The sequence below is a fragment of the Polyodon spathula genome, chromosome 5, assembly GCF_017654505.1.
Source record: "Polyodon spathula isolate WHYD16114869_AA chromosome 5, ASM1765450v1, whole genome shotgun sequence".
In the NCBI taxonomy this organism is placed as follows: domain Eukaryota; kingdom Metazoa; phylum Chordata; class Actinopteri; order Acipenseriformes; family Polyodontidae; genus Polyodon; species Polyodon spathula.
The window spans coordinates 63,583,172-63,604,372 of record NC_054538.1 but is presented as its reverse complement, the minus strand read 5'-3'; the positions used below and the strand labels follow the sequence as shown (position 1 = coordinate 63,604,372).

The 21,201-nt window shown below is 36.9% G+C and overlaps 1 protein-coding gene across 6 annotated transcripts; it reads right to left on the bottom strand.

Annotated features, from left to right (window-relative positions):
- Nucleotides 1-2,253: 2,253 nt before the first annotated feature.
- Nucleotides 2,254-20,090, bottom strand: LOC121316148 (serine/threonine-protein phosphatase 4 regulatory subunit 3-like). Of its 6 annotated transcripts, none has more exons than XM_041250972.1 (16): nt 19,638-20,090; nt 18,746-18,813; nt 18,195-18,293; nt 11,955-12,578; nt 11,359-11,436; nt 10,070-10,186; nt 9,084-9,200; nt 7,791-7,940; nt 7,602-7,704; nt 7,175-7,216; nt 6,530-6,688; nt 5,343-5,512; nt 4,731-4,870; nt 3,165-3,349; nt 2,685-2,884; nt 2,254-2,418 (listed from the first exon to the last, which is right to left on the bottom strand). In XM_041250972.1, exons 1-16 carry the CDS (start codon nt 19,777-19,779, stop codon nt 2,317-2,319), a joined length of 2,496 nt encoding a protein of 831 aa, XP_041106906.1. In that variant the 5' UTR covers nt 19,780-20,090; the 3' UTR covers nt 2,254-2,316. The 6 variants fall into 6 exon arrangements, with proteins under 6 accessions (XP_041106906.1, XP_041106905.1, XP_041106908.1 ...); XM_041250971.1 differs by having other exon boundaries at nt 2,685-2,887; nt 19,638-20,089; XM_041250974.1 differs by having other exon boundaries at nt 2,685-2,887; nt 7,809-7,940; nt 19,638-20,089.
- Between the last annotated feature and the right edge of the window lie 1,111 nt (nt 20,091-21,201).

The following is a 21,201-nucleotide window of genomic DNA, read 5'->3' as shown; positions in this document are numbered from 1 at the left end:
TTGATAGGTGGATTCAGATTTATTTATTTATTTATTTAAATGTATGGCCCAACTCAAACTCAAGGCGATGCAAAACTTTTGGCCATAGCTGTAGATGGTCTTGCACTTTCATGGCCATTTCACCTGGAGTAAAAATTGTGCCGACCTCAACAACTCTCTTCTTTCCTGTAACCAACCAGCTGCTCCCCTACTAACTGACCTGCATTGCAGCCAGTATGATACTTTGACCTCAAACACACTTCTGGCGAAATGACCTAAGAAGTGAGGCAGTAACAGATTTCCTGGCAGTCAAGGCAACCAATCTGGACCGGTTTCACCTAGTGGAGTACTCGATATGTTTTCAAATTAAAATACAAGTTTGCTATAAAAAACAGGAGTTTCTTTAAAAACTGCACCCAAGACCTATTTAGCGAATGGAAGTGGGGAAAAAAGGTCAGAAATATGAAATGTTTGTGTTAGCTACAACTACTTTAAATGTACATCAAATAAAAACAATTTAAAAACTGGCAAATACCATCTAAGCCCATACACTAGACTGCTTGGTCCATAATGAAAATGTGCATTACAATAAAAAAGTCAGACAAAAGTTATTTAATTACAGTCACATTTAATTTCTGAAACTTGCATCAGATTTTTTTTTTTTTTTTTTATCAAATAATGTAAAATAATGACAGTGGTAGTTAATTCATCCAATACAAAATAAATGTTTATGGGAAGAAGAAAAAAAACCTACACTATCTACAGAATCCCATCTTTTCTTAAAAATGCATACAGTTACCTACAAGGCTTCCCGAATGGGGTGTACTAGTTTAGATGGAAACGTACATTTTCTTTAGCAATATCAAAAACACTAACTAAGTAGAAGTACTGTATCGGTTTTACTGCAGTCCGTTTAACAACCAGTGTTAAACTTTTAACACTTAGTTACAGCATCAAGTAGCTTTTCAACAATGCAATTTACTTGTAGATTGGCGGTCTTTCAGCTAAAAAACAAAAACAAAACCACTACATGTTGAGTTTTATGCATGTTAAAAATCAACTCTGCAAATAAAACCCATACATTAATTTAGATGAACTATAAAACAACAAAAAAAAGTAGTCTGATGCTTTGTCAGCAACATGTTTGGCATTTACAGACTTGAGACAATATAATCTGTAAGGGGGACAGTACTGTTATCAGGATTTAACTTGAGACAACTATGACATTTCCTAAAGCCCTTGTTCCATCCATGCTTACTCTTTGTTGTACTTGGATTACACGCTTCAACTCCCTGATGTTTTAGTCAAATTAGGGTTGCCCTACGAAAGATAACACTTAACTTTACAGGTAAAATGAGCCTGGCTCTACCCATGATAAACCATATAGCAGCAACAGATTAACTAAAACATCCTCTATTTGGGCTTAAAATGTACTTTTACGGTAAGCTTAAAAAAAAAAGAACACACCATAGCCAGTCTGCTTTCCCAATGCCAAAAGTGTATTAAAAAAAATAGTAAACAGTGGTCCCACCTTTTGTTAAAAATGACATTGGCAGGTATTGTTCTCCATATAAAGATATTATATATTATATATATATATATATATATATATATATATCTATATATACCCCATACATATCATGGATGAACACGCTGTACAGTACTTAAAATTATGAATACAGGATTCCTTACTGACATTTCAGTTCATGTTTGTTTCCTGAAAGGGAAACCATTAAATGTCTGAGTCCTTCTCCCCTGGAACAGTTTCCCCAGCCCTCCCCCAGCCTTCTGTAAGGTTTAGCCAATCAAGCTCCCATTACTAACCTGCTAGTCCTGCCAGCCTGATTGGCAGACAATTTTTCCCCACATTCACAGGAGATTCAGTTCCTGGGAAGTGAATTCTTCCTGCTGCAAAACTAAACCTCTAGCTGAAACATTGGCACACTGTTTGCTACTCCTTGTGTCATCTTCTACTGGTGGGTTGTGGTGGGGGGGGGGGGGGGGGGGGGGGGGGGGGGGGGGGGGGGGGGGGGGGGGGGGGGGGGCGGGGGGGGGGGGGGGGGGGGGGGGGGGGGGGGGGGGGGGGGGGGGGGGGGGGGGGGGGGGGGGGGGGGGGGGGGGGGGGGGGGGGGGGGGGGGGGGGGGGGGGGGGGGGGGGGGGGGGGGGGGGGGGGGGGGGGGGGGGGGGGGGGGGGGGTGGGGGGGGGGGGGGGGGAGGGGGGGGGGGGGGGGGGGGGGGGAGGAGGGGGGGTAGGAGTATTCACAGTGTATTCAGTCAGCTGTGGAACAGTTGCTCCATTGTACTCAAAAACCGACTGACATTTTCTACTAAGTCCTTTATGATCCAAGACGGGAGCGCTTTCTTGGGGATGCTTCTTCCTCCTCGTCGTCTTCCTCTTCGTCATCTGGGTAATCTACAAGCCCAACTAAACCTGCCTGCTGATTATACACAAGAGAAAAAAAACAAAATATCAATCAGCTATGCAGTAAAGCATAATAAAAACATACAGGCTAGCCTACATCTAGCTGAAACCTTGGAAATGAAGCTTGTTAAATGTTCACAAATTGAGAATCCCCCAACCCTTTAATATATGATATACTGTAACTGGGGTTAGTTAATTATTGTATGTTTAAGATGTAATCAGGATAGATCCAATATATTTGGAAATATACAAATTTAACAATCCAATTTAAACACTGCTAACCTTTGTCATAACAGGAGCTGGCGAACTGACAGTCTTTGAGGAAGAACTGTTAGTGCTGGCAGGTGAAGATGGTGCTGCTGCAGATTTACTGTTGGTGCTGTTTGTTCCATTAGCTGCTCCAGCAGAATGAGAAAATGTAAACTTAAAGCTGCCACTCGAGGTCCTCTTTGGAAGGTTTTCTTTGTCCTCATTTTCTTTAACTGCTACACAAGACAATATGCGATATTGAATTATCATTTTCAGTGTTATCACAAGATAACAGCTTTGTAAGTTATCAAGAGAGATATTCCCCTGTTCTGGCCAATATTGTTTCAAGTTGTACCGATTCAAAATACCACCCTCCACAAGCAACAATTCAACACATGATTTACAATCTATGTTTCACAAGACAACTACACCGTTTAAATTGTATCAATTTTTGGTGAGTACTTTGCTGTTCAAAATGGCAAATGTCATATTGGAGAACAAAGTTTAAAGTACCTTTTTTTGCTTCAATAAACTTTCCATAGTTGTCAGAAAAATCATCTTCAGTCTTTGACTTCTCTACAGGAGGTACAACAGCTTCACCTTCCTCCTCTTCATCTTCATTAAACCACATTTCTTCGTCGTCTTCCAAAGCCCTTGCATCTCTGCGGTATCTGTTATTACGCACTGTAGAGGGTACACTATGAATAAAGATTCAAAGACCTTTGTTACAAGAGATGTAAAAACATAAGCCCTACATATAAACCACATTACATGCAAGCAGGTCAACATAGATAAACATTCACTGTAACACTTTGTTTTCCTGAATTTGACATTGAAAAGCGAGCCAAATTGGGCCAGTAGTGTAATAGTGGGTTATTATGAGCTACATTATATGTTACAATTCAAACATGGACAAGCAACTCTGACAATACTATTCATTGGCTCAACCAATTAGAACCCAGAACATACAATCGTATACCTCAACTCAAGGGATGACCATATCAAGTTGTCACAATTTGGTAACCCCATTCAATATTAACCCTCTGCGGTCCTATGTTGGATCAGGTGAGACATTACAATTTTTCCTTTCCCATCAAAAAGGCGTCACACACAGGTCCTTAGTCGTTTTTTCTCCAGAACATGCAGTGAAAAGCTTTCAATGGCTGAGAAAGGCCGAAAAAAAAAAAAAAAACCTGGACGTGGATCTAAGCAATACCCACAGTCCCTTCACCACAGACATAAGCAAACAAGACAACTGCTTCCGCATCTAGTGCCCAAAGAATATCACGGACATTTGCCAAGCTTTTTGAAATGTTACAGTAATACAATAATGACTTGGATAGCATTATTGAAGAGTTTGGTGATAAATCAAGTGATCAGTATGCATGACTATGAATATGTGAAACACAGCAACAAACAAGATTTGGGGCAGGGCTGGACAGGTAGTACTGAGTGTCCTTTTGATATGCAGTTCCTTTTAAACCTGTTTTACTGTGAATAAAATTACTTTTAAAACAGCAATTGTAAAATAAACAGCTTGTGTGAAAATAAATTAGACCTGACAGGTGCTGAATACATGGACCGCAAAGGGTTAAATGGGATATTAAATGGCTACCAATTGTGCACTGCACTATAGTGACCTATGCTAAGTTTTACAGTTCGTTCTTAAATTGCCAAGTCTCTTAAATCACAGAGGTTGCAGACATAAGTGTACAATATACAGCAATGGCCAAGTTTTGCACCACACTACAGAATTAACAAATTGCTTCATGAAGTCAAATGAAACCTGCTAAATAATCATACATGAACATATTCAAATTACATACCGCTTTGTAGTTTGGCATATAACTGAAAAACCGACAAATTCAAAAATGTGACATTTTGAAATCTAATATGAAATACTGTACTACTGTTATAGCTTCCAGTACATAATTGCTACATATTTTTTTCTTTGTTAAATAAGATTTGAATATGTTCATAGTGATGCAAAACTTTTGCCCACAGGTGTAGGTCACAATATAAACTTTACATGTATGTAGGACTCATTTATCCCCATTGCTAGATAGTTTATATACTGACCTATTCAGTCTTTGATTCTGTCTGTCCTTCTCCTGCTCATATCTAGTGTTCAGTCCTTTAAATGTCTGAACATATTCAATAGATTCAAGTGTTTCATAGAAGTTGTCAATTATGTGTGCAGTGAGTAACTTAATATCCTCCTGTTCAAATAAACATGAAAAACTTGAATTAGGAATCAACATATTACACAATTTTGATAATACATGTGAACCTTGAAGTAGAGAACTGCAATAGAAATAAGAGAATGTAAAAACTTGTTAATGTTGATGATGCAGCCAAAGAAATAGGACTAGTATAAAATAAAAATATGCATTAAGGGAGAGGCCCTTTACAGCCCTGGTACTCAAAAGGTAGCCTGAGGACCAGATGTATATCTGGAATGAGCATTGCTGCATTTTACCAATAATTTTCAAGTGTTTTCAATGTATACTCTACACTGATTTAGTAGCATCTAGAAACACCTGACTAAAATGTGTGCTCCATTTTACCTTACTTTACATAATAGTGGATGCTGGAATCAAAACCTAGTAAAATCTTAGGCTCTTAATGTATTGTCTAAACTACTGATCTATAATACAACATAGCCACAGGTCATATATTAGATGTACTTACCACTTTGATAAATTCAAAGAGTTCAATAATTGCTGAATTCAGAAGATTGTACCTTGTACCATTGTCCAACAAGGCATTTATGACTGGCTCAAACAAGTTTCCTTTGATGATATAGCGATTATAAAACTCATCTTTCAGGCCAATAATCCTCCTCATAAAACGCAGGGCACCTGTAAAACACAACTGCAATTTAACCACCCCCCAAAAACACACATTCTACTAGTACTTCCCATCACATTGATCTACACAACTTTAGTTCCCTCATTCAAAGCAATACATTATGCATCATTGCGTAAACATAAGTAGCACATTCTTCCCACTACACCTGCTAATACGAGTTTAGAGCCATCAGCATCATGAAAAAGTAGACCGACTACATCCACACGTAGCTGTTTAAGGATGGTAAAATGTTTAATATGCCATTTAACCAGTCACATTTTTTTTTAGTAATTTAACATATTCATTAATTTTATCTCCACCAACCCAACAATCCCTCACACCATTTCTAAATAAAAAAAAAAAAAAACGCTTAGAAAAATGTATACATTTTTGTAATAACCTGTGTATCATTCAACAACTTCTATTCCCTGTATGAATTACAGATTACAATCATTTTGATCAGTTACTTAAAAAACAAAACCACAACAGAAAAGGTTCCTCTTTTTAATGAACCTTTAGAAACAAACTATTTTAGTAACATTACATGATCCGAAAATGTGTTGAGTTTGTTTATAGGTCCATTTCCATGGGGACGACTAACTGCAACCACTGTTTGATCGAACAGCACATTTAAATATAAAAATGCTGAATTATTTGCACCAGTACGTGGACTTCACTGCAATACATACACTAACTGGGGAGTGTGGGTTTAAATTCAGAATTTTTTCTGATGTTAAAACTTTTTGCTTTAGAATGAATTTGCTTAGAAAATACTACACGGCTGTCAGAATATAATCAGAATGCAAAATAAAGTGTGTGTGTGTATACAGAGATAGTTTAAACATGACACTGCTTAGAATTTAAAATGTTCATAAAAATGTACCAAAAATGCACATCCCTAGTACCTGCAGCTTATGGACACACACATTACTCCACACTCTTAAGCCGTTCTCTAAATATGTAAAAATGAAAGCATAGCATGTGTACGTACACAAGTTCTAAAATCACAATTTGTTAACAGTACTTACATAAGGCCAAGAACGTATGCTTTGAGTTCATCAGTACCAACACCCGCCTCAACAGATCTTTGTTCATGATGTAGTTTTTGATGTGATATGTGTGATGTTCAACACAGAACGTAAGCAGCTCCAGAATTAAGGCCAGCAACTGAGCTGTCTGAAAGTTATCTAAATATGAGAGAGAGAGAAGAGAGAAAAAACTAAAGTGAACATTCAAACTGGGGTTCAACTAATTGGAAACATATCTTAGCAACTATAGAAGCGAAAACAATGAGGCTTTAACCAGCACCAGCAAACTAAAATTTTGTGAGGCATGTATTTCTAAACTGAACCTTTCTTTAAACAGTTACTACTGTTTTGCATAGGGGGGGGGGGGGGTGGGGCCCCCCGGCAATACATTAACAATCAGAATTTACGTGTATTTTCTTTCTATCCTTCACTGGTGATGGCTTTCCATATGAATGCCATTCAACTTTTTTGGGATGAAAAAAACAAATGAGGTGTATGAATACTTTTGGCAGCCAGTGAACATGTTCTCCAAAAAGTTAAATAAAAGCTGAGCTGAATCCTAAAGCCTCTAACAAAGAGCTCAGGTTCTTCGTTAAAACAAAACAAAAAAAATCAAGAATTTCATAGGCAAAACCTAGCACTTACCAGGACAAATTGCACTAATCTTGTTGGATCCAACTACTGCATCTGATAAACAAGTACAAGCCAGTAAAGATCTGAACTGTTGCCAAAAATAAATAACCTTTACCGATTTCAATGGTTTCTAAAACATTAGTGGTGCAATTTAGCAAAAAATAAATTAAAAAAAAAAAAAAGTCAGAACTAAAAATGCAGGCAAACCAAAAATGAATCTGTACTGTATTATGCAAACTGGATGACTATGTAAAAACACTTGTCTACAATATCTGTGCACACACCTGTCTGAAAATTGAGACTCATACCATTACAGTTTCATGTTAAACTTTGACAAATATGGTTTTGGTTTAAATACTTCCCAGTGGAAGTTTGATTGGTAGACATTGGGTTAAACATTTAAAAGAATTGTAGCATTAAGTAAGATTTGGAGACTTACCTTTTCCTGTTTTTTCTTCCGCTGTATTCGCCAAAAGAGGAGCAGTGAGTACATGCATGCAATACTTGTAGAAAAAGCTGAGAAATTCAGTCTTTTCTGTTTTCTGTGAGAAGAAATGAACATGTGCTATTTGATTAAATATATAGGTTCAAATAGTCTGAAGATACCCAACATATTTAAAGTATTTACCCTGTAAAGCTTTCTTACATTTGATGGTGCCAACATGTTCTCAGGATCAATTAGAGTACGAAGGAGTCCCATTAACTGAACGGCTCCTCCAAGCTCAGGGTCAGGATCACATATCATTTGCTCAATGACCACATTTATAAGGAGAATGTCCTAGATGAAGAAGAGGTATGTGAATGACCTTGTGAATTACATTTTTCCTAATACGATACCTAAATCTTATACCAAGAGGCATTACTGTGGCCATGTGGTGTAAATGACAATCATTTTGTTATGCATAACTAGCAGAAACATTGAATATGCAGTCTGTAAACAGCTATGCACTGTAAAGGCAGTCTGAAAGCGAGTTTCTGGACAAGACTAATTGCTCTTAGTCAAAATCACTCAAACATAAATTTACTGTATTTCTTTTTTTAATTCTTATTTGAATTTGCTCACATCTACCACTGACATATTTTATAACTACTCTTATCTAATGTGACATTTTATAACTATAAGGCCTATAACATTGATATGATCAGAAGAGAAGTAAAACAAAAGGCAGTAAAATGTATTTTTTACTGGATAACACTTGTAATGGTGTGTACTGCAATGAATACAGCGGTGTACTAACTATGAACATAGTGTATAACCCCAGAAACTAATGTCACATGACCTTAGTATGGCTACCATATTAGGAGGTCAATGTCATGGTCTCCAACACATTTAGCATGCTGTGTTTATATAACCCTGCAAGGTGATCTGTTCACTTAAGGGCTCCCATGTGCAAATAAACATTTGAATGTGTCCATGTGTTTTGGGTGATCTATCTATATCTCTCTCATGTAAAAGCCTAAAGGAGGTGCTATTAAAATACAGTACTGCAATGTGTGATAAATAAACTGTCAAATCTCATGTACTGACAACTTCTGCAAGATCACATACAGTCTTGCTATGCATCACACAATGTGGCACAGAAATGGTTTATTTCCAAGCAATCAAGTCTGCCTTTGTATGAAGGCTTCATATTGTCCATTTTATTTTCCGGGTTTTAATTGCTCAGTCTGTTTCGCATTAAAAACAAGGTTCCATGCTAACAGCAATAAATAAATATTACTTTCAAACAATTTACTTTGGGGCTTGAGTCAGAAGGAATCACTACATAAATGGGTGTAATGGCAAAATCACCTCACCATTTCAGAATTACCTGACAAAATCTGAACAGTTGTCATCTATGTAGCTGAAGCAAATAAGGAAATGCAAAGACATCTGTGCTTTCAATTTTTTTTTTTTTTTTAAACTATTAAGAGTACTTACATCATCACTCTGCTGAGCTTCCTGCATAACAAACTCCCGTACCATGGACGGACTAAACTCTACCAAATAAGAGAAGATATCTGTTGCTGCAGCCCTCACTTGCAAATCATCCATGCCCTGCAAAGACAATACAAAATGTTTTAATATACTACAGTGCTACTCCCCCGTTACAACGCGGTCGTCAGGGTCAGTAATTGGGAGACTGCGTTATTTGTGTTTCGTAACGAATATTGGCATTTTTGTTCCTGAAATGATTTACATTGGCCAAATTAATATTGTAGCGTAGCGTGGTAAATGAAGGAGGGGGACACAATTTGCAGACACTGAGATACATGGTTCATTGGAGCAATTATTCCTTGCCCGTCAGCCTGGGCCACACCAAATACAACAGTCTTGCACATTCACACAGCAGCTTGTCTGACCCAGCTATCAGCTCTGCCTGCATTGATGTGGGCGTTCATGTCCCTACCTGGATGTCAATCAACCCCGGCTGAGGGACGCTTACTGCTTCCCTGCTTACACACACACAGGACAGTCGTGTAACAGTATAAATCCCAGGTTGTTACAATATATACAGTATGATGTAAACTTTAAACTGGTGGAATAGCAGTTTAGCAGTTTACAAGCTTTAGAAGTACTTTGTCCCAATATTCAACTTAAATGGGTTTAAATATGGTAATGTAAAACAATAAAACCCAACGTTTCAATCAAATTGCATCATGGGGGAAATGACAGCCACAACCTCCCCATGTTATAACCGATTCCACACTGTAACGGGTCGTGTTATAACAGGGTAGCACTGTATTTTGTACATAACTTGTGAACACATCACATAAAATAACACTGTCTACTGCAACCGACAACTGGTGTTTAATTTCAATCTTACATTTTAAAAAGCATATATGTCTGTCTACATATTCCTCTAAATACCAAATTCTAAATTTCTCTCACACGCAGGACAAAATTTGGATAGAAAAAGTACTAACCATTACTATTTCCAGAGCAGGAAGAATTCCCAAGTTAGCAAGAGTCTTGAAAAATGCATCTCTGTTCTGGGGTTGTAACGTTTGAGAAAATGCACAGAATTCTTTGAAAAAGTTAACCTGTTGAAAGGGGGTGGGGGAAGGAATGTTAGTAAATATAAAAGCAAACAATATGATTATGTAGACAATACACATATTTAACAAGTTACATAACAAAAAATGCTTACTAATAACTTAGTTTTTTCTTACAACACTCATTTTGAATTGGCAGGAAAAACCTAACTTCTACATATTAAACAAAAAACTTAATGGGAATTTAAGCCTCCATGAATCTGTCCATTTAAAAAAAGAAGAGAAGCACCTCCGTACAGAAGAATGGGCTTGTTTTATTTGGTTTAGACACCATTTCCGCATTGGTTTCCTTTCTATGATATATCTAGGGCTTGAACTTCGGCTTTTGTTTTCCAAATCTCTACCTCTCAACACTAGAACCGCCATGGTAGTCATTAAAATCAGTGAATTTTAATACAACTTGTTAAAGTAATATGCATTATACTAATCGAAAAATAACATTTTGCATGAGAGTGACATTTAATGTGTGATTTACAGTAGCCACACTATCAAACGATTGAGAAAGAAAAAAGGAAAAAAAAAAACAGGCTGCCTGATAAACATTTGAAGGTTTACTACCTATGAATTCCTGGCTAGCGAACGGACCTTGGAACACAGGCTTAATTAGTAGCTAAGCTGTTTCTGCATTCTAATAGAGAGAAAGCTACTAATTAAAGACTGGGTTTAAGATTATTTTTCTCTTTGCTAAAAAATCAAGGAGATTTTAGATGGACTTGCTATCAGTGTACACTGGATATTTTATACTGAAACAAAATGTCAGGATAACTGCTAAAACAAGTGAAAATAAAAGCACAAATATTAAACTAGGTGACTGCAAGTTAAATGTTGTTAGCATCAGTGATGAGCAATTAACATAATTTGTCACGTCCGTTTGAAATAAATTACGTAGAACATATCCAGGCTCAGTCAAGACGTGAAGGTAAAAACAAGTGACATTGAAATTAACAGTTTTTAAAAGGGACGCCATGCGATCAAAAATAAAACCCGAAAACTTCAAGCCCTACATATACCTGACACCTTTATTTGTGAATTCTGTTATGTGAATATGTATATTTTAAGCAGTGTTTGTTTGACTATTAACAGAAGTGTATTAAAGTATAACTAAACAAATTCTTCCCTTGTTACAACAAAAATTCAGTTTCTGAAGAAAGTTTACTTACCAGTTCACGCCTCTTGCCATCATCAGTTGCTTCATCCGTCAGCTGTGCAAAGACTTCAGACAAAAATTTCTCATCTTCCTATTTGATATTACAAACAGAAAACACATGGAGTTACAATACATATCTAAATGGTGGTTTATAAATCACATTGATCCAGAGTTACTATAGTGACCTAAACAAGAACAAAAAGGCACCATTTGGACCAGGAAATATATTTACTGGTCTGAATAATAACTTGAGAGAAATTTATCTTCTTACAAGAGAGTTCATAGCTTAAGGAATTTGTCAAGTATAAAACAAGGAATACAGTTACATTAAAAAAGACAAGGGAAAAATGACAACCTTGGGTGAAATTTCATGCACAACTACTTAACTACTGTAAGTATATCCACTTGCAATTAAATTACCCAAACACACCACCCTCTGAAAGACATACTTCTTTGTCAGCTTGTTACATACATTGCTAGCATCCCAAAAACGGCACCCTTCCCAAGGTCTACAATTATGGAACTTACTTTACACACCAAACTGTTTCTCTCCAGAAAGTAATTAAAATAAGTAAAAAAAAAAAAAAAAACCATCACGTGTCAACTCACCTGCAACATACTGACAATCTCAACCTTGTTAAAGAAAATAAAAGAGGTCAGCGTTGAAAGAAAATTCTCCTCAAAAACAGATGGAGTTGGCAAGATGATGTCCTGGATATACTGCACCCTATATGTTTGATGGATTTTCTGCCTCAGTTCAGAGTCTGTGATGGGTATTACCTCTTTAAACTTGGCAGTTTTGGTTAAGAACTCCCTGTGCTTTTTTGGCTGTACTAGGGCGGGATCGTACTCAAGACAACCAACAACATCCATAATGCAGTCGTCCGAGAACATAACCTCAAAGAGAGCTGCCTTGTTGAGGAACAAAATTCCTCTTACAATTTCATATAAATGGTGCAGGTCTTCAGTGTTCTCAAGGTCCTCACAAACCTGGAAAAGCTGCAGCAGTTTCTTAATGTAGCCCTCATTCATTAAGGCCAGTGCAAGCTTTTCTCTGCGAATCGGGGAGGACAGAACAGATGTTACTAGATCAGCTATCTCTTCAAGTTTGTTAAGTTCACAAGGGGGGAGGTCAACCAGGTGACTTGTTTCAGGCATTTCTTCGAAACGCTCCTCCTCAGACTCATCAATAAGTTCCTGTGTGATTTCAACTGCTGGATCCTTTCCTTGCACCTGAAAATGGATAGCAAATGTTTTCAGAATCAATGCTCGTCAAAAAACGAAATGCCCTTAAAATCAACTTACACCAGACCAGTGAATATTGAAACGTGGTAGGGTTGGAACAATAATCTATAATATAGTTTATCACTGTTAATTTATCACGTTGAAAAATTAAGCAGGAAGCGGCACTGAACTGTCTGCGTGAGGTGTAAACATGATCTGTGTGAGCACTGTGTACACTGCAAGTTGAGGTATTGACTTTAAACAATATGCTTAGGCTTTTAACTAACAGTTATGGTTTCATTTTGAAAATGTTGTACACTGGAAAGCATGAAAGGTTTTCTAACAAAAAACACATTAGAAAATTGAAAAAAGCTACCTCACTGTAAAGCTACTGTAGAAGTGACTCTTTACGTAAATTAATGTAATTGCAAAAAGAAAAAAAAACACAATCATGTGGCAAATGTTTTATAGCCAACGACAGTAAAGACATGGGTACTATACTGCAGCCTATGAACCACACAGGGGAAAATATGCTTGTACTTATCTGTTCCCATGGCGTTGCTATTATAAAAATGGGTACTTGCATAATGGAAGGATAGGCAGTTTATTTTATTAAACTGCATACAAGCAGCGATGCGCAAAACTCAGTATCCTAACAGTATACAATTATATACAGAGACACACACACACATTTTTAAAACCTAGTTTGAGTCTCTTAATGGCAGATTTGCCATACAAGTAAAGAAAACAAATGCTTCCAGGTAACGTAAGCAATTTTGTTTCGTTATATTAATACATTTGGCTGCACTTTTTAATGAACGTAAATGTTCTGGAATTAAATGTTTAAATACAAAATATACATTTTATAGGAAAACTACATAACTCAATATACTTTGTTTGTTCTGGGCACCAACGTAAAAACTCACTGTAGTTTTTTTTCTTCTAAACTCATTGACTTAGACAGGCGGTTGTCATGCTGCTCAAGAATAATTTTGATAAATTACAAGAAATGTTTATATTTTACCGATTCAGCTGATAAATCAGAATTACTGTGATAATTTAAAGACGATAATCGACAGCTGAAAATGTAATTATCATCCAACCCTAAAACGTGGTAAGAAAGACAAACAGAATACTCTTGGTGCACAAATACCACACAAGCAGCCAATAACATTAAAATGCATTAATAGCATAAAATAATTAGTTTCTAATGTCAACAGCAAACTAGCCAGTGCTACACCGATAGACATGTAACAAAGAACTATAGGTGGTTTAAGGAGCTTGTTGAAAGCAAAATAAAATAATTACAAATTAAAGCGGTAAGATAACTAGTGCTGGGACAAACACTGGATTTTCATGTTTAAATGTTGGCTCAATTTAAATATTAATTTGGTTTAAAAAAAGGAATAAAAGCCACTGTATTGCTCAGAACACAGGCAGAGACAGCACAGCAGCAGGGGCAGGAGACGTGGCCTCTGCCTTTGCCCCTTTATTTTACAGCAAGACATTACAATATGTAACACGTTAATAGAAAAACATCCCAGGAGTAAAGAGTAATATGCTGCGTTGGCTTTACTTTACCCCAGTGAATTAACTACAAAACAAATAGCATACATAACAAATAAAGTTAACTGTTTTGTTTATTCCCAAAACAAAGAGTTCATAAAGTTAATACTGCATTTTATTAAAACATTTTTACCCCCCCCCCCGGTCCTTACCATCGCCGTTTCTTTCCAGTAAAAAGATGCCACACATGTTTTCATAAAGTAATAACATAGCGTTGTAAAATTAAGGAGAAAAAAAAACTCACCGTTTTGGTTCTCATTACATTCCACATAAAGTCGCAACACAAAATATATAATATATACAATCTATATAAAAATCAATACACAACATTTCCAGCAAGTTGGGTACTGTTTAAGCAATGCATTTCAGAATGACATGCTTGTCTTTTTTTTTTTCTTTTGTCCCACGAGACTGACTCGCTCTAAAGTAGCACAACACATATTTGACCCAGATGGCATTCCACAGAGTACTATGCTTGTGCACACAATCTGGTTTGTTTACTTTTTGCTGTCTAAAACTTTTAAATAGAGGCTCAAGAGCTGCTGTGTTGATCATGTGTTTTTTTTTTTTTTTTTTTTTATAAATATATTAACACATCACACAGAGCTCTTTCTCATTTGCCATTTTTTAAACTGGCTGTGCAACTTCTGGTGAAGTAGTACATAATAGTAGTACATATTTATCAATTCTAGCGAATACGAACATCTGATTTTTGTATCCAAATACACGTCAAAAAATGTGTGCGACTATCTGGATATTTGTCCCAGCACTAACGATAACCCCCTCCCACCCTAAGAAGACAACTAGAAGCCAATACTATTAAAATAAAGCAATCCGTCACATATCCAACTGCAGTGGGAGTACGAGCAGATATGTAAAAAGTTGGATGAATTAATCCTGTTTAAAGACTATTCTAGACAGCTCAGGGGTGTGCAATTCGTATCGCTTTGGCACATTTGTATGAATGTTTAAATGCCAAAGAACAAAACAAAAAAACAATTAGAATAAGCAAAGCAAAAAAAAAAAAAAAAAAAAAACTTACATGTCCAACATGTGTTACAGAATCGATCAAAAATGCACAAATTCCAATACATTGTTATATTAGCACTACTGTTCAGGGATCAGTGCCACAAACGGGAAATCTATCATCATCTCTTTATAATTTTAAATATCCCCTTCTGTTGACAAATTACAGATAAAATGACTAATTTTTTTAAAAACAATGTGTAAAAGTGCACAGGTAAATTAAGCTTATATATAATTTATTTACACGCTCAATTAACTGGGAAAAAACCCTTCCTCTTAAATCGTTTTATACCTAATCACAGGGATGCAAGGGCTGAATAAATGTTAGTCACTACCTGGAGCGTTCTGTTTATTATGGATGTTTGCTTTTTTACTGCCATTAGTAACTCCATCCACAGTAATTTCTGAATGTTTTAAATGGTGAAGCATTTAACACATTTTTGTGGTACAGCAATTTTGTTTGGCATAATTTACATACCTGTTCTCTCGCCCGGTTACTCAAAATACTCCCAAACATGGCTTTCCTTCGTTCTTAGTTTAGGAGATGCCATTTTATTAAAAATATAACAAATTTCAGAAAAAAGGCTTATCACTAACTTTATTACCCTGTGGACTTGACACCATATCATGCCAACTACAACATGAAAACAGTGTCCCAATGAAGCACCAGATCGACAGAGAATAAAACCCACCCCAGGGTCAATCTTTCTGTTGCATCAATTAGAAAAGCTACTTGAAGGCAAGGGCCTAACCCCTCCCTTTTTAAAATATCTGCCCTTACTCTAGCTCCATAGCAGTCAGATACGCGATGGACTGACTGTATATGATAATAAAATTAAAAATGAACACATTAAAATACATGCGTTTGGTGAAATTTGTCACGTGACTGATTATACACCTAGCATATTTAACCACTTCTTTGGAGTTCATACATTTAAAATTCCTATCCCTAAAGGCTACATTAAAAAAATATTTTACAGATTTGAACAGAAGTGATATTAGTTATTTATTAGACATGCACAATCCATCGATTTGTGAAACTATTAAAAAATGGAGATTGACAAATATGTTTATGATAGAAATGAAATGCTTACAGTACCGTGAAAAAGTATTTGCCCAGTCCGACTTTCTGCACTTTTCACATTGAAGTAGTATATAGAGGTCAGAGAAAAAAATGACACCAGTTTGCTGCTGCTTTCATTTGTTTGGTGTGCAAAGTAATCAAACATGCAATTTTCAGGTGTGAAAGTTATTGACCCACCCCCCCCCCAGTTAACTCAACCCAATTAAAGGGATAATTAGGATCAGCTGTTTGAATACTTTGGTTAACAAATCAGGCCTGATTTTGGGCCAGCCCTGCCCAATAGAAATCTGACTAACTTTGGCCCTTACCATCAGAACGAAGTTGTCAGCACACTGGTTCTAGAGGCACATCATGCTACGATGAAAAGAAATTCCCAAAGACCTCTGAAAAAATGTTGCTGATACCTACCAGTCTGGAAAGGGATACAAAGCTAGTTCTAAGGCTCTGGGGCTCCACCAAACCAGTCAGAGTCATATTGTTCAAATGGAGAAAGTTTGGGACAGTAGTGAATCTTTCCAGGAGTGGCCGTCCTGCCAAAATCTCTCCAAGAGCATGGCGTAAAATTGTCCAGGAAGTCACAAAGAACCCTAGATCATCCAGGGATCTTCAGGCCTCCCTCGCCTCGGCTAAGGTCAGTGTTCATGACTCCACCATCAGTAAGACACTGGGCAAAAATGGGATTCATAGCAGAGTAGCAAGGCGGAAACCACTGCTCATTAAGAACATGAATGCTTGTCTCAAGTTTACCAAAAAGCACCTGGATGATCCTCAAGAGTTCTGGAACAATGTTCTAGGGACAGATGAGTCAAAAGTGGAACTTTTTGGCCAACATGGGCCCAGTTATGTCTGGCGAAAACCAAACACTGCATTCCACAGTAAGAACCTCCTACCAACAGTCAAGCATGGTGGTGGTAGCGTCATGCATTTTGGTAAAAAAAAAAAAAAACAGAAAAATGCGGACCTGACAGGTTATACGCAAGTCTTTTAAAAATCTGAGGTTCAGTTTTCAGTACAAAAAATCTAATTTCCACAAAAGCAGCAGCAATACAGTAGTTGGCAATGATTTTGTATCTTATGGAGGGGGAGGCTATATTTGAGTTAAGTATTGCTTATTATAGTTGTACGTCTTGTATGTTACTTAAATGTACAAGCAAATGTCTTCCAAACCGCACTGAAAGGAACATTTCCTTAAAGTATGTTATACATTTGTTGAGGTGAGGTCACAGGGAACCTTTTGTGTATCAAAGAATTTAGTGAACCATTCACGCTACAAGGCTAGATCTGCCCCTGTTAATCAGAAACTGATTAATTGTGTTCACTGTTAAATAAAACCAAAATTCTGCAAGTTATATTCTCCTTTTTTGTGTGTTTTGCACTACGGGTAGGGGGAAAGTAGATTTGTTTCTAGCACTATGTCCCTTGGAAAACAAGTTTTTTTTTCAGAAATTGCACACCCCTACAGCTGTTACAATTACTATATTCTCACAATTGTTTTGAAATTCAGCTTTTATTGGGGAGCTCCCCCAAATTCCTTGTTTAGAAAGATACAGGGTATTAATGCTTGTGACAGAGTACAAATCTGCTGTGTGGTTGCGTTCATTCGCTGCTGAGTGACAACAGGAGAGCGAGACAGAGGTTGACGTTAATATGCTCTGCAGGTGAACAGGATTTACCTACATACCAACACACAACACTGAAGAAATCACACTTTGCCTAAATATTAGAAGTACAGTAAATGTTTTATGCGCTAGTTTTTTATAAGCTAAACAAAGTACTCCTTTGTCTTTGTAAAAAACTGCTGCATAGATGTCCTACTACAATGCTAACGTGTGTTTAATATATTTTGGGAATAAAAGATCACCACTGTATGTGCAAATAAGAGGGTAACATTGTCAAGTACACAAAGTCATTCCACCAGTTCACATTCTTACAGTAAATATGTACTGTACCTGACAAATCTTTTCCCAGATTTCATCACATCCAGCCTTTTCTTGAAAGCTCAGAGCCAAGTCATAATTCTCAGCTTCTGACCAAACAATCAAGGTGTCCTGTAACAATTATAAAAGGTCAAGAACAGCAAACTCACCCAACACTACATAAACAGCAATGGTGATTATACAGAATATGTACTGATATTTTTGCTTAAATACTGTTATTTTCTGCGAACATTCTTTCACGATGTTTAAACTCTATTACTTTACCAAATAATGGTGTTTGATATTGAAAGCAAACTGGTTTATGTAATTAGCCTGACAAAACAATGGGCTACTGTGAACCAGTAACTTGGAACAAACTCAGGAAGCATGTTAAAATGTTAACGGGTCAATTCCTGTTGATCACTAAATACAGGACTCGTGTTTAAATTTAAAACGCAGGTGTTTCTTCAAAGATGTATATGGAATGAAGGCCCACAAAGTTAATATATTAAAATGAAAAACAAACCACAACTCACTTAAGTCCATCGTTTTGCAGTAAACTACTTTGCAGTAAATGTACTTACTTGTTGCTTCTGATATGCTGTGTTAGGGCTTATTTTGGACTCCAGAAGAAGTGAACCTAAAATGAAACCTTAAAAATTAGGCTTAATCTGTACTATAAATAGCAGTGCAATCAATACATAACCTGAAAAATAAGTATGCCATTATATAATGTCATAACTACACAAGTCGTGTTTTGTTTGAGACATTTATTTAGGGCAAATCCTGACACCGGAGTTACTAGAACTTGTAAACTGGGTAAATGAAAGTGCAGTTGAACGAAAAGCAATAGGCCCACGTAGTGCTTACCAGTACTATTTGCAACTCAAAACGGAACCCCCCCAACTTACTCTTCTGAACCCATTAATTTATATAGTGTACACTACAGTGACCATTTTAATGCCAGTGCTCCGTATCGTAGTTTAGTCTACGGCATTTGAGTCCAGCACAAAATGGCTGTTTGGTACGATTTTTAAATCAGTTATCAAAGCAAGGTGAGGGGGAAATCAGCATAAGGTTTTCAGAGAGACCGTTCTCATGTGCGGTTTTTGTGTGAAAAAAAAAAAAAAAAAAAAACAGGATTTACTTTACTATGATAATTGTGTTTATCCACTGATGCAAAGTTACTCATTTCCTTCGCAGAAAACACGAGTAGGATCTCCAAAGTGAACAGCAGCAGCCAGTATGCAAGGATTTCACTTGGCTGGTTTTACCCCAGTGTCTGTTGGAAAGTACTAAAAATAAATAACATTTATTTTTAACAAAGCGTTTTGAAAACGTCACACTCCATTCACCCAGACTGTTTATTGATTGTATTTTAATCAGTTTTCGGCCTAGACTAGTTTGTTTAAAAAAAAAAAAAAAAAAAAAAAAAAAAAAAACGCCTCTTAAAACAAATAAAACAATTCCCCTTACCATCGGACTCTGCCCGGACCAATAAGGCCATTCCTTTTAGGCGCTCGACGTAGGTAGAGGAGACGTGCCCGGTGCCTCTGTCGTCCCATTGTCGGTCTTCATTCAACGTGTACACCTTCACCCGCCGCCGCGTATCCGACATGATTCCTCCTCCTTACACTGCTTCTCTTTTTTATTTTAATTTTTAAGCCAACGATTTAAACTTTCAGTTTCAACCCGCATGTTCCAAGCAAACTGCTCAAACCGTTGCGGTAGTTGTGGAAATAACTAGAGAAGTAAAAAGTGTCTCTTTTAGTTTGGGGGGGGAATAACTTTCTTTAAGCGTGGAGAAGCAGACACCCCTGTCTATATAACCATTTAGATACACAAAAACAACGTCTCTGCGAAAACCTTCTACCTAGTACAAGCAACCATCCGCCATCTTGTAACCCGATCTTGTGTCTTTTCTTTTCCTACGTCAATCAAAGCAGAGGCCACCGCGGGGTCTCCTTGCAGGGGCTACAGAAGCCGAGAGTAATGTACAACTGAACTGTTGCGGTAGTTCAAAAAAAAAAAAAAAAAACGCCAGGGTTCCCGTTTTGCTATTTTTATTCGCAATAATTGACTACATTTTGTTTTACAACTTTCCAAAAACAAAAGAGAATTTAACTCGTACAGCTTTTTGCAGTATAACAAGATGCCACAGAGACAGCCTCATTTTAGTTTACTGTGGCATGTCATAGTAAAAGGATAGCAAAGTGTCAGAAAGCGAGATCATGGTAGGTACATTAAGTATGGTAAAAACCACGATAAAACACAATATGCCTGATATATAAACATTACTGAAGCACCTTTTCTCCTTTTTATAACATCCACTTTACTACACGTTAAAAAGACAAACTAAGCCTTAAAATAAAAATAATAATAATAATAATAATAATAATAATAATAATAATAATAATAATAATAATAAAATAAAAACACCTGAGCTTTCTGCAGCCAGATGAAACAGGTAAGTAAATACCACGTGAAACGCGTGATTACTGTCAAAAGTACACTCCAGGTCCAAACATAGTAATTTCAAATCATAAAAGTCAAGTATGTGCAAGTTTGTTGAAGTTATCACCTGTTAATGGATTCAGGGAATCGAAATTGTTAAATAAAGCTTATTAAGCTGGAGCCTGGATTCCAGCCAAATTATTCACTGCAGGCATTTGTTGAGTCAAAGATAACCTAGGGAAATGGCTCTCCCAGACTGGAATTGGGCTCCCTTTATTTTCATTGCATAACACTAGTTTAAAGTCTAAAATGTGACAAACCGTGCCACACATAATCTGAGGGGGTAAGCAGCTGTTGGTGCAAAAATTTAATGCCCTGAATTTGCAAATCAAAAGTGAATGAGTGGTAATCTCAAAGACTAAGTCCAAAAACAGACATTTGGGATTAAACTGCTCCTGATCCCTTCAGGGTGGATTTGAGTAATGCTTCTGGGCATAGTAACACTTGTCACTTTATAGGAAAACAAAGGGATGGTCTTTATATAAAGATCACTTTCACACCTGAGGTTTAAACTTCATTGACTAAA